The 13964-nt window shown below is 53.1% G+C and overlaps 1 protein-coding gene across 1 annotated transcript in view; it reads left to right on the plus strand.

Moving 5' to 3' along the window:
* The first annotated feature begins 918 nt into the window (after positions 1-918).
* The window catches only part of AGAP3 (ArfGAP with GTPase domain, ankyrin repeat and PH domain 3), a 1006220-nt gene continuing 993174 nt past the window's right edge, over positions 919-13964 (plus strand). The window contains exon 1 of the mRNA XM_053713235.1: positions 919-1965. Coding sequence (XP_053569210.1) covers positions 1095-1965 — 871 coding nt within the window. The 5' untranslated portion in view covers positions 919-1094. The remainder of the gene's footprint in view (positions 1966-13964) is intronic.

The raw sequence follows: 13964 nt of genomic DNA on the forward strand, positions 1-13964 counted from the left end.
CAGTAGCTTCTAGACTGTAGAATATTGTTGAAAAGTAGCTCAGATTATAAGATTTCAGAGCAGTAAATAGCGGTTTTATCTGCTCCTATAATCAGCCTTAAAGGAAAGCAGCCATCTTGGTTGCTGTTCCGACACGCCCCCCTGGCTGTCTTTATTTTATCCCTCCCTCTCTAGTGACTCTTGCGTGGAAAGATCCACATCTTGGGTAGTCATTATCCCATACGTCACTAGCTCATGGACTCTTGCTAATTACATGAAAGAAAACATAATTTATGTAAGAACTTACCTGATAAATTCATTTCTTTCATATTGGCAAGAGTCCATGAGGCCCGCCCTTTTTTGTGGTGGTTATGATTTTTTTGTATAAAGCACAATTATTCCAATTCCTTATTTGATGCTTTCGCTCCTTTCTTATCACCCCACTTCTTGGCTATTCGTTAAACTGATTTGTGGGTGTGGTGAGGGGTGTATTTATAGGCATTTTAAGGTTTGGGAAACTTTGCCCCTCCTGGTAGGAATGTATATCCCATATGTCACTAGCTCATGGACTCTTGCCAATATGAAAGAAATGAATTTATCAGGTAAGTTCTTACATAAATTATGTTTTTTCTTTCAACTGTATGTATATATGTGTATATATATATATATATATATATACACACACACACATACATACATACAGACATGCGCACACACACACTCTACATATTTCTCTCTAGAAGAACTGAACATTTTCTGATGACTATACACCTTATCTGGGGTTCCTGGCAAGCTCAGATGTCTCACACTTTAGGTTTGCAGGAGAGAGTCCTGTTCTATATATGGGTTTGGAAGGCGTGGACGAGTATCTAGAGGTCTTGTTGGTGTCATGCTGGTGTCTGACCCCTCCCTGCTTAACCTGTTTGGGTGACACAGGTTGCAACATGCTGGCTACTTACAGAGGCTGCATGCCTGTGCACGAGAGCTTCCAACCTCCTGTGTGCTTCTGAGAGCGTCGCCTGCTCGTTATCTTGTTACCTGTGGACTCTTTATACGTTCTTCAGGCATGAGAGAATTTCGGGAGATAACTTCTACTGTGCAGCCTATTGTGTACAATGCGAACACACAGAAGTGTGGATCTGAGACATGCTTGTCCAGCTGAGATCACAGAGTGCAAGGGGAGTATGGAGCAGTCTGCACCATTACCTGTCACTTCACAGGTTACAGCAACTCCTGACCCTGCACCCAGCGCTGTTGTCCAGGCTGCAATTAGTGCCGCCAAGCAGCAGAAGCGCAGGCCTAGAAGTCTGTGTTCACTGGGAAATGGACTTTCAGGGCACAAAGCAGAGTCCAACTCCAGCTCTCTAGGGGGAGTATTTGACTTCTTGAAGCAGCAGACCGGGAGGAGATGTGAGCCAGCAGCAGAGAGCTCTCCTCACTGGCCACTAAGTATGAGTGTCCTGGATATAAACCGTCTTGGCAAAGGAAGAGGGGGAGCCGCATCTGAGGGAGTGCGCACTACAGGGGGATTTACTCGCAGCAACAGCTCTGGATTCTTGCGGGGGGCTTCGCTTTGGAGTAGCCAGAGGTGGAATGTGTTTGGTTCCAGAGGGGCATCTGAAAGTGGCTCAGAGTCACAAAAAAATCTTTCATCTTTGCGGAAGAGTTTTAGCTTCAGACTGCGCAAGAGGATGGAGTCTAGGAAAGAGATTGAAGTGCAGGAGAACTGGATGAGGAGCCTTAGAGAAGGAGAAGGTTGTTCGGTATCTGCAGCCTCCTCCCGCCGAGACCTCCATGTGTCTGAGCCCCCTGCAGAGTACAATAGGGAGAGTAAGCGCAGCTTGTGGAGCATCATCACTGGCACTTTCCGCAAAAAGGAGTTTGTTTCTAGCGTCTCTTTGCCAGCTAAAGACAGTGGGAGAGCCTCTGAGCCCGTGCTTGTTGGTGTGATGCGCACAGGGAGCAGGGTGTGCAGAGGCTGGGGGGGTAAGTACTTCTCAGTGCCATAGTGATAAAAAGCACAAGGGCTGTACTGAGCAGGGTGTGCAGAGGCTGGGGGGGGGGGGGGGGGTAAGTACTTCTCAGTGCCATAGTGATAAAAAGCACAAGGGCTGTACTGAGGAGGGTGTGCAGAGGCTGGGGGGGGGGGGGGGGGTAAGTACTTCTCAGTACCATAGTGATAAAAAGCACAAGGCCTGTACTGAGGAGGGTGTGCAGAGGCTGGGGGGGGGGGGGTAAGTACTTCTCAGTACCATAGTGATAAAAAGCACAAGGGCTGTACTGAGGAGGGTGTGCAGAGGCTGGGGGGGGTAAGTACTTCTCAGTGCTATAGTGATAAAAAGCACAAGGGCTGTACTGAGGAGGGTGTGCAGAGGCTGGGGGGGGGGGGGTAAGTACTTCTCAGTGCCATAGTGATAAAAAGCACAAGGGCTGTACTGAGGAGGGTGTGCAGAGGCTGGGGGGGGGTAAGTACTTCTCAGTACCATAGTGATAAAAAGCACAAGGGCTGTACTGAGGAGGGTGTGCAGAGGCTGGGGGGGGGGGTAAGTACTTCTCAGTACCATAGTGATAAAAAGCACAAGGGCTGTACTGAGGAGGGTGTGCAGAGGCTGGGGGGGGGTAAGTACTTCTCAGTGCCATAGTGATAAAAAGCACAGGGGCTGTACTGAGGAGGGTGTGCAGAGGCTGGGGGAGGGGGGGTAAGTACTTCTCAGTACCATAGTGATAAAAAGTACAAGGGCTGTACTGAGGAGGGTGTGCAGAGGCTGGGGGGTAAGTACTTCTCAGTGCCATAGTGATAAAAAGCACAAGGGCTGTACTGAGGGAGGGTTTGCAGAGGCTGGGGGGGGGGGTAAGTACTTCTCAGTGCCATAGTGATAAAAAGCACAAGCGCTGTACTGAGGGAGGGTGTGCAGAGGCTGGGGGGGGGGGTAAGTACTTCTCAGTGCCATAGTGATAAAAAGCACAAGGGCTGTACTGAGGAGGGTGTGCAGAGGCTGGGGGGGTAAGTACTTCTCAGTGCCATAGTGATAAAAAGCACAAGCGCTGTACTGAGGAGGGTGTGCAGAGGCTGGGGGGGGGGGGGGGTAAGTACTTCTCAGTGCCATAGTGATAAAAAGCACAAGGGCTGTACTGAGGGAGGGTTTGCAGAGGCTGGGGGGGGGGGGGTAAGTACTTCTCAGTGCCATAGTGATAAAAAGCACAAGCGCTGTACTGAGGAGGGTGTGCAGAGGCTGGGGGGGTAAGTACTTCTCAGTGCCATAGTGATAAAAAGCACAAGCGCTGTACTGAGGAGGGTGTGCAGAGGCTGGGGGGGTAAGTACTTCTCAGTGCCATAGTGATAAAGCACAAGGGCTGTACTGAGGGAGGGTGTGCAGAGGCTGGGGGGGGGTAAGTACTTCTCAGTGCCATAGTGATAAAGCACAAGGGCTGTACTGAGGGAGGGTGTGCAGAGGCTGGGGGGGGGGGGGTAAGTACTTCTCAGTGCCATAGTGATAAAGCACAAGGGCTGTACTGAGGGGGGGTTTGCAGAGGCTGGGGGGGGGGGTAAGTACTTCTCAGTGCCATAGTGATAAAAAGCACAAGGGCTGTACTGAGGGAGGGTGTGCAGAGGCTGGGGGGGGGTAAGTACTTCTCAGTGCTATAGTGATAAAAAGCACAAGGGCTGTACTGAGGAGGGTGTGCAGAGGCTGGGGGGGGGGGGTAAGTACTTCTCAGTGCCATAGTGATAAAAAGCACAAGGGCTGTACTGAGGGAGGGTGTGCGTGGGGGGGGGGGGGGGGTAAGTACTTCTCAGTGCCATAGTGATAAAAAGCACAAGGGCTGTACTGAGGAGGGTGTGCAGAGGCTGGGGGGGTAAATACTTCTCAGTACCATAGTGATAAAAAGCACAAGGGCTGTACTGAGGAGGGTGTGCAGAGGCTGGGGGGGGGGTAAGTACTTCTCAGTACCATAGTGATAAAAAGCACAAGGGCTGTACTGAGGAGGGTGTGCAGAGGCTGGGGGGGGGGGGGTAAGTACTTCTCAGTACCATAGTGATAAAAAGCACAAGGGCTGTACTGAGGAGGGTGTGCAGAGGCTGGGGGGGTAAGTACTTCTCAGTGCCATAGTGATAAAAAGCACAAGGGCTGTACTGAGGGAGGGTGTGCAGAGGCTGGGGGGGTAAGTACTTCTCAGTGCTATAGTGATAAAAAGCACAAGGGCTGTACTGAGGAGGGTGTGCAGAGGCTGGGGGGGGGGGGTAAGTACTTCTCAGTGCCATAGTGATAAAAAGCACAAGGGCTGTACTGAGGAGGGTGTGCAGAGGCTGGGGTGGGGGGGTAAGTACTTCTCAGTGCCATAGTGATAAAAAGCACAAGGGCTGTACTGAGGGGGGTGTGCAGAGGCTGGGGGGGGTAAGTACTGCTCAGTACCATAGTGATAAAAAGCACAAGGGCTGTACTGAGGAGGGTGTGCAGAGGCTGGGGGGGTAAGTACTTCTCAGTACCATAGTGATAAAAAGCACAAGGGCTGTACTGAGGAGGGTGTGCAGAGGCTGGGGGGGGGGGGGGGTAAGTACTTCTCAGTGCCATAGTGATAAAAAGCACAAGAGCTGTACTGAGGAGGGTGTGCAGAGGCTGGGGGGGGGGGGGTAAGTACTTCTCAGTGCCATAGTGATAAAAAGCACAAGGGCTGTACTGAGGAGGGTGTGCAGAGGCTGGGGGGGTAAATACTTCTCAGTACCATAGTGATAAAAAGCACAAGGGCTGTACTGAGGAGGGTGTGCAGAGGCTGGGGGGGGGGGTAAGTACTACTCAGTACCATAGTGATAAAAAGCACAAGGGCTGTACTGAGGAGGGTGTGCAGAGGCTGGGGGGGGGGGGTAAGTACTTCTCAGTACCATAGTGATAAAAAGCACAAGGGCTGTACTGAGGAGGGTGTGCAGAGGCTGGGGGGGGTAAGTACTTCTCAGTGCCATAGTGATAAAAAGCACAAGGGCTGTACTGAGGAGGGTGTGCAGAGGCTGAGGGGGGGCGGTAAGTACTGCTCAGTGCCATAGTGATAAAAAGCACAAGGGCTGTACTGAGGAGGGTGTGCAGAGGCTGGGGGGGTAAGTACTTCTCAGTGCCATAGTGATAAAAAGCACAAGGGCTGTACTGAGGAGGGTGTGCAGAGGCTGGGGGGGGGCGGTAAGTACTTCTCAGTGCCATAGTGATAAAAAGCACAAGGGCTGTACTGAGGAGGGTGTGCAGAGGCTGGGGGGGGGGCGGTAAGTACTTCTCAGTACCATAGTGATAAAAAGCACAAGGGCTGTACTGAGGAGGGTGTGCAGAGGCTGGGGGGGGGGGGGTAAGTACTTCTCAGTACCATAGTGATAAAAAGTACAAGGGCTGTACTGAGGAGGGTGTGCAGAGGCTGGGGGGGTAAGTACTTCTCAGTGCTATAGTGATAAAAAGCACAAGGGCTGTACTGAGGAGGGTGTGCAGAGGCTGGGGGGGGTAAGTACTTCTCAGTGCTATAGTGATGAAAAGCACAAGGGCTGTACTGAGGAGGGTGTGCAGAGGCTGGGGGGGGGTAAGTACTTCTCAGTGCCATAGTGATAAAAAGCACAAGCGCTGTACTGAGGAGGGTGTGCAGAGGCTGGGGGGTAAGTACTTCTCAGTGCCATAGTGATAAAAAGCACAAGCGCTGTACTGAGGAGGGTGTGCAGAGGCTGGGGGGGGGGGGTAAGTACTTCTCAGTACCATAGTGATAAAAAGCACAAGGGCTGTACTGAGGAGGGTGTGCAGAGGCTAGGGGGGTAAGTACTTCTCAGTGCCATAGTGATAAAAAGCACAAGGGCTGTACTGAGGAGGGTGTGCAGAGGCTGGGGGGTAAGTACTTCTCAGTGCCATAGTGATAAAAAGCACAAGGGCTGTACTGAGGAGGGTGTGCAGAGGCTGGGGGGGGGGTAAGTACTTCTCAGTACCATAGTGATAAAGCACAAGGGCTGTACTGAGGAGGGTGTGCAGAGTCTGGGGGGGGGGTAAGTACTTCTCAGTGCCATAGTGATAAAAAGCACAAGGGCTGTACTGAGGAGGGTGTGCAGAGGCTGGGGGGGGGGTAAGTACTTCTCAGTGCCATAGTGATAAAAAGCACAAGGGCTGTACTGAGGAGGGTGTGCAGAGGCTGGGGGGGGGGGGGGTAAGTACTTCTCAGTACCATAGTGATAAAAAGCACAAGGGCTGTACTGAGGAGGGTGTGCAGAGGCTGGGGGGGGGGGGTAAGTACTTCTCAGTACCATAGTGATAAAAAGCACAAGGGCTGTACTGAGGAGGGTGTGCAGAGGCTGGGGGGGGGGGGTAAGTTCTTCTCAGTACCATAGTGATAAAAAGCACAAGGGCTGTACTGAGGAGGGTGTGCAGAGGCTGGGGGGGGGGGGTAAGTACTTCTCAGTACCATAGTGATAAAAAGCACAAGGGCTGTACTGAGGAGGGTGTGCAGAGGCTGGGGGGGTAAGTACTTCTCAGTGCTATAGTGATAAAAAGCACAAGGGCTGTACTGAGGAGGGTGTGCAGAGGCTGGGGGGGGTAAGTACTTCTCAGTACCATAGTGATAAAAAGCACAAGGGCTGTACTGAGGAGGGTGTGTAGAGGCTGGGGGGGTAAGTACTTCTCAGTACCATAGTGATAAAAAGCACAAGGGCTGTACTGAGGAGGGTGTGCAGAGGCTGGGGGGGGTAAGTACTTCTCAGTACCATAGTGATAAAAAGCACAAGGGCTGTACTGAGGAGGGTGTGCAGAGGCTGGGGGGGGGGGGTAAGTACTTCTCAGTGCCATAGTGATAAAAAGCACAAGGGCTTTACTGAGGAGGGTGTGCAGAGGCTGGGGGGGGGGGGGTAAGTACTTCTCAGTGCCATAGTGATAAAAAGCACAAGGGCTGTACTGAGGGAGGGTGTGCAGAGGCTGGGGGGGGGGTAAGTACTTCTCAGTGCTATAGTGATAAAAAGCACAAGGGCTGTACTGAGGAGGGTGTGCAGAGGCTGGGGGGGGGGGGGGGGGTAAGTACTTCTCAGTACCATAGTGATAAAAAGCACAAGGGCTGTACTGAGGAGGGTGTGCAGAGGCTGGGGGGGGTAAGTACTTCTCAGTGCCATAGTGATAAAAAGCACAAGCGCTGTACTGAGGAGGGTGTGCAGAGGCTGGGGGGGGGGGTAAGTTCTTCTCAGTGCCATAGTGATAAAAAGCACAAGGGCTGTACTGAGGAGGGTGTGCAGAGGCTGGGGGGGGGGGGGTAAGTACTTCTCAGTACCATAGTGATAAAAAGCACAAGGGCTGTACTGAGGAGGGTGTGCAGAGGCTGGGGGGGGTAAGTACTTCTCAGTGCTATAGTGATAAAAAGCACAAGGGCTGTACTGAGGAGGGTGTGCAGAGGCTGGGGGGGGGGTAAGTACTGCTCAGTGCCATAGTGATAAAAAGCACAAGGGTTGTACTGAGGAGGGTGTGCAGAGGCTGGGGGGGTAAGTACTTCTCAGTACCATAGTGATAAAGCACAAGGGCTGTACTGAGGAGGGTGTGCAGAGGCTGGGGGGGTAAGTACTTCTCAGTACCATAGTGATAAAAAGCACAAGGGCTGTACTGAGGGGGGGTTTGCAGAGGCTGGGGGGGGTAAGTTCTTCTCAGTACCATAGTGATAAAAAGCACAAGCGCTGTACTGAGGAGGGTGTGCAGAGGCTGGGGGGGGGGGGTAAGTACTGCTCAGTACCATAGTGATAAAAAGCACAAGGGCTGTACTGAGGAGGGTGTGCAGAGGCTGGGGGGGGTAAGTACTTCTCAGTGCCATAGTGATAAAAAGCACAAGGGCTGTACTGAGGAGGGTGTGCAGAGGCTGGGGGGGGGGGGTAAGTACTTCTCAGTACCATAGTGATAAAAAGCACAAGGGCTGTACTGAGGAGGGTGTGCAGAGGCTGGGGGGGTAAGTACTTCTCAGTGCCATAGTGATAAAAAGCACAAGGGCTGTACTGTGGAGGGTGTGCAGAGGCTGGGGGGGGGGGTAAGTACTTCTCAGTGCCATAGTGATAAAAAGCACAAGGGCTGTACTGAGGAGGGTGTGCAGAGGCTGGGGGGGGGGTAAGTACTTCTCAGTACCATAGTGATAAAAAGCACAAGGGCTGTACTGAGGAGGGTGTGCAGAGGCTGGGGGGGGGGGGTAAGTACTTCTCAGTGCCATAGTGATAAAAAGCACAAGGGCTGTACTGAGGAGGGTGTGCAGAGGCTGGGGGGGGGGGGGTAAGTACTTCTCAGTGCCATAGTGATAAAAAGCACAAGGGCTGTACTGAGGAGGGTGTGCAGAGGCTGGGGGGGGGGGGGGTAAGTACTTCTCAGTGCCATAGTGATAAAAAGCACAAGGGCTGTACTGAGGAGGGTGTGCAGAGGCTGGGGGGGGGTAAGTACTTCTCAGTGCCATAGTGATAAAAAGCACAAGGGCTGTACTGAGGAGGGTGTGCAGAGGCTGGGGGGGGGGGGGGGTAAGTACTTCTCAGTACCATAGTGATAAAAAGCACAAGGGCTGTACTGAGGAGGGTGTGCAGAGGCTGGGGGGGTAAGTACTTCTCAGTACCATAGTGATAAAAAGCACAAGGGCTGCACTGAGGAGGGTGTGTAGAGGCTGGGGGGGTAAGTACTTCTCAGTACCATAGTGATAAAAAGCACAAGGGCTGTACTGAGGAGGGTGTGCAGAGGCTGGGGGGGTAAGTACTTCTCAGTGCCATAGTGATAAAAAGCACAAGGGCTGTACTGAGGAGGGTGTGCAGAGGCTGGGGGGGGGGGGGTAAGTACTGCTCAGTACCATAGTGATAAAAAGCACAAGGGCTGTACTGAGGAGGGTGTGCAGAGGCTGGGGGGGGGGGTAAGTACTTCTCAGTGCCATAGTGATAAAAAGCACAAGGGCTGTACTGAGGAGGGTGTGCAGAGGCTGGGTGGGGGGGGTAAGTACTTCTCAGTTCCATAGTGATAAAAAGCACAAGCGCTGTACTGAGGAGGGTGTGCAGAGGCTGGGGGGGGGGGTAAGTTCTTCTCAGTGCCATAGTGATAAAAAGCACAAGGGCTGTACTGAGGAGGGTGTGCAGAGGCTGGGGGGGGGGGGGTAAGTACTTCTCAGTGCCATAGTGATAAAAAGCACAAGGGCTGTACTGAGGAGGGTGTGCAGAGGCTGGGGGGGGGGGTAAGTACTGCTCAGTGCCATAGTGATAAAAAGCACAAGGGTTGTACTGAGGAGGGTGTGCAGAGGCTGGGGGGGGGGGGGTAAGTACTTCTCAGTGCCATAGTGATAAAAAGCACAAGGGCTGTACTGAGGAGGGTGTGCAGAGGCTGGGGGGGGGGTAAGTACTGCTCAGTGCCATAGTGATAAAAAGCACAAGGGCTGTACTGAGGAGGGTGTGCAGAGGCTGGGGGGTAAGTACTTCTCAGTGCCATAGTGATAAAAAGCACAAGGGCTGTACTGAGGAGGGTGTGCAGAGGCTGGGGGGGGGTAAGTACTTCTCAGTGCCATAGTGATAAAAAGCACAAGGGCTGTACTGAGGAGGGTGTGCAGAGGCTGGGGGGGGTAAGTACTTCTCAGTGCTATAGTGATAAAAAGCACAAGGGCTGTACTGAGGAGGGTGTGCAGAGGCTGGGGGGGGGGGGGTAAGTACTTCTCAGTGCCATAGTGATAAAAAGCACAAGGGCTGTACTGAGGAGGGTGTGCAGAGGCTGGGGGGGTAAGTACTTCTCAGTGCCATAGTGATAAAAAGTACAAGGGCTGTACTGAGGAGGGTGTGCAGAGGCTGGGGGGGTAAGTACTTCTCAGTACCATAGTGATAAAAAGCACAAGGGCTGTACTGAGGAGGGTGTGCAGAGGCTGGGGGGGGTAAGTTCTTCTCAGTACCATAGTGATAAAAAGCACAAGGGCTGTACTGAGGAGGGTGTGCAGAGGCTGGGGGGGGTAAGTTCTTCTCAGTACCATAGTGATAAAAAGCACAAGGGCTGTACTGAGGAGGGTGTGCAGAGGCTGGGGGGGGTAAGTACTTCTCAGTACCATAGTGATAAAAAGCACAAGGGCTGTACTGAGGAGGGTGTGCAGAGGCTGGGGGGGGGTAAGTACTTCTCAGTACCATAGTGATAAAAAGCACAAGGGCTGTACTGAGGAGGGTGTGCAGAGGCTGGGGGGGGGGGGTAAGTACTTCTCAGTGCCATAGTGATAAAAGCACAAGGGCTGTACTGAGGAGGGTGTGCAGAGGCTGGGGGGGGGGGGGTAAGTACTTCTCAGTACCATAGTGATAAAAAGCACAAGGGCTGTACTGAGGGAGGGTTTGCAGAGGCTGGGGGGGGGGTAAGTACTTCTCAGTGACTATAGTGATAAAAAGCACAAGGGCTTTACTGAGTGAGGGTGTGCAGAGGCTGGGGGGGGGGTGGGGCGAGGCGTAAGTACTTCTCAGTGCTATAGTGATAAAAGCACAAGGGCTGTACTGAGGGGGTGTGCAGAGGCTGGGGGGGGGGTAAGTACTTCTCAGTGCTATAGTGATAAAAAGCACAAGGGTTGTACTGAGGAGGGTGTGCAGAGGCTGGGGGGGGGGGGGGGTAAGTACTTCTCAGTGCCATAGTGATAAAAAGCACAAGGGCTGTACTGAGGAGGGTGTGCAGAGGCTGGGTGGGGGTAAGTACTTCTCAGTGCATAGTGATAAAAAGCACAAGCGCTGTACTGAGGGGGGTTTGCAGAGGCTGGGGGGGGGGTAAGTTCTTCTCAGTCCATAGTGATAAAAAGCACAAGCGCTGTACTGAGGAGGGTGTGCAGAGGCTGGGGGGGGGGGGGTAATGTACTGCTCAGTACCATAGTGATTAAAAAGCACAAGGGCTGTACTGAGGGGGGGTGTGCAGAGGCTGGGGGGGGTAAGTCCTTCTCAGTACCATAGTGATAAAAGCACAAGGGCTGTACTGAGGAGGGTGTGCAGAGGCTGGGGGGGGGGGTAAGTACTTCTCAGTGCCATAGTGATAAAAAGCACAAGGGCTGTACTGAGGAGGGTGTGCAGAGGCTGGGTGGGGGGGTAAGTACTTCTCAGTGCCATAGTGATAAAAAGCACAAGCGCTGTACTGAGGAGGGTGTGCAGAGGCTGGGGGGGGGGGTAAGTACTTCTCAGTGCCATAGTGATAAAAAGCACAAGGGCTGTACTGAGGAGGGTGTGCAGAGGCTGGGGGGGGGGGGTAAGTACTTCTCAGTGCCATAGTGATAAAAAGCACAAGGGCTGTACTGAGGAGGGTGTGCAGAGGCTGGGGGGGTAAGTCCTTCTCAGTACCATAGTGATAAAGCACAAGGGCTGTACTGAGGAGGGTGTGCAGAGGCTGGGGGGGGGGGGTAAGTACTTCTCAGTGCCATAGTGATAAAAAGCACAAGGGCTGTACTGAGGAGGGTGTGCAGAGGCTGGGGGGTAAGTACTTCTCAGTGCCATAGTGATAAAAAGCACAAGGGCTGTACTGAGGAGGGTGTGCAGAGGCTGGGGGGGGGGGGTAACTACTTCTCAGTGCCATAGTGATAAAAAGCACAAGGGCTGTACTGAGGAGGGTGTGCAGAGGCTGGGGGGGTAAGTACTTCTCAGTACCATAGTGATAAAAAGCACAAGGGCTGTACTGAGGAGGGTGTGCAGAGGCTGGGGGGGGGTAAGTACTTTCAGTGCCATAGTGATAAAAAGCACAAGGGCTGTACTGAGGAGGGTGTGCAGAGGCTGGGGGGGGTAAGTACTTCTCAGTGCCATAGTGATAAAAAGCACAAGGGCTGTACTGAGGAGGGTGTGCAGAGGCTGGGGGGGGTAAGTACTTCTCAGTGCCATAGTGATAAAAGCACAAGGGCTGTACTGAGGAGGGTGTGCAGAGGCTGGGGGGGGGTAAGTACTTCTCAGTGCCATAGTGATAAAAAGCACAAGGGCTGTACTGAGGGAGGGTGTGCAGAGGCTGGGGGGGGGTAAGTACTTCTCAGTGCCATAGTGATAAAAAGCACAAGGGCTGTACTGAGGAGGGTGTGCATGAGGCTGGGGGGGGGGGTAAGTACTTCTCAGTGCCACTAGTGATAAAAAGCACAAGGGCTGTACTGAGGAGGGTGTGCAGAGGCTGGGGTGGGGGAGGTAAAGTACTTCTCAGTACCATAGTGATAAAAAGCACAAGGGCTGTACTGAGGAGGGTGTGCAGAGGCTGGGGGGGGGGGTAAGTACTACTCAGTACCATAGTGATAAAAAGCACAAGGGCTGTACTGAGGAGGGTGTGCAGAGGCTGGGGGGGGGGTAAGTACTTCTCAGTACCCATAGTGATAAAAAGCACAAGGGCTGTACTGAGGGAGGGTGTGCAGAGGCTGGGGGGGGGGTGGTAAGTACTTCTCAGTGCCATAGTGATAAAAAGCCCAAGGGCTGTCCTGCGGGAGGGTGTGCAGAGGCTGGGGGGGGGGGTAAGTACTTCTCAGTGCCATAGTGATAAAAAGCACAAGGGCTGTACTGAGGAGGGTGTGCAGAGGCTGGGGGGGGGTAAGTACTTCTCAGTGCCATAGTGATAAAAAGCACAAGGGCTGTACTGAGGAGGTGTGCAGAGGCTGGGGGGGGTAAGTACTTCTCAGTGCCATAGTGATAAAAGCACAAGGGCTGTACTGAGGAGGGTGTTGCAGAGGCTGGGGGGGGGGTAAGTACTTCTCAGTGCCATAGTGATAAAAAGCACAAGGGCTGTACTGAGGAGGGTGTGCAGAGGCTGGGGGGGTAAGTACTTCTCAGTGCCATAGTGATAAAAGCACAAGGGCTGTACTGAGGAGGGTGTGCAGAGGCTGGGGGGGGGGTAAGTACTTCTCAGTGCCATAGTGATAAAAAGCACAAGGGCTGTACTGAGGAGGCGTGTGCAGAGGCTGGGGGGGGGGTAAGTACTTCTCAGTGCTATAGTGATAAAAAGCACAAGGGCTGTACTGAGGAGGGTGTGCAGAGGCTGAGGGGGTAAGTACTTCTCAGTGCCATAGTGATAAAAAGCACAAGGGCTGTACTGAGGAGGGTGTGCAGAGGCTGGGGGGGGGGTAAGTACTTCTCAGTGCCATAGTGATAAAAAAGCACAAGGGCTGTACTGAGGAGGGTGGTGCAGAGGCTGGGGGGGGGGTCAAGTACTTCTCAGTGCCATAGTGATAAAAAGCACAAGGGCTGTACTGAGGAGGGTGTGCAGAGGCTGGGGGGGGGTAAGTACTTCTCAGTGCCATAGTGATAAAGCACAAGGGCTGTACTGAGGAGGGTGTGCAGAGGCTGGGGGGGGGGGTAAGTACTACTCAGTACCATAGTGATAAAAAGCACAAGGGCTGTACTGCTATGGCAGGGTGTGCAGAGGCTGGGGGGGGAGGGTAAGTACTTCTCAGTGTACCATAGTGATATAAAAAGCACAAGCGCTGTACTGAGGAGGGTGTGCAGAGGCTGGGGGGGGGGGGGGTAAGTACTGTCTCAGTACCATATAGTGATAAAAGCACAAGGGCTGTACTGAGGAGGGGTGCAGAGGCTGGGGGGGGGGGGTAAGTACTTCTCAGTACCATAGTGATAAAAAGCACAAGGGCTGTACTGAGGAGGGTGTGCAGAGGCTGGGGGGGAAGGACTTCTCAGTGCCATAGTGATAAAAAGCACAAGCGCTGTACTGAGGAGGGTGTGCAGAGGTGGGTGGGGGGGGGTAAGTACTTCTCAGTGCCATAGTGATAAAAAGCACAAGGGCTGTACTGGGGGGGGGGGGTAAGTACTTCTCAGTGCCATAGTGATAAAAAGCACAAGGGCTGTACTGAGGAGGGTGTGCAGAGGCTGGGGGGGGGTAACTACTTCTCAGTGCCATAGTGATAAAAGCACAAGGGCTGTACTGAGGAGGGTGTGCAGAGGCTGGGGGGGGGGGGTAAGTACTTCTCAGTACCATAGTGATAAGCACAAGGGCTGTACTGAGGAGGGTGTGTGCAGAGGCTGGGGGGGGGGTAAGTACTTCTCAGTGCCATAGTGATAAAAA

The sequence above is a fragment of the Bombina bombina genome, chromosome 5 (assembly GCF_027579735.1).
Source record: "Bombina bombina isolate aBomBom1 chromosome 5, aBomBom1.pri, whole genome shotgun sequence".
NCBI classification, from domain to species: Eukaryota; Metazoa; Chordata; class Amphibia; order Anura; family Bombinatoridae; genus Bombina; species Bombina bombina.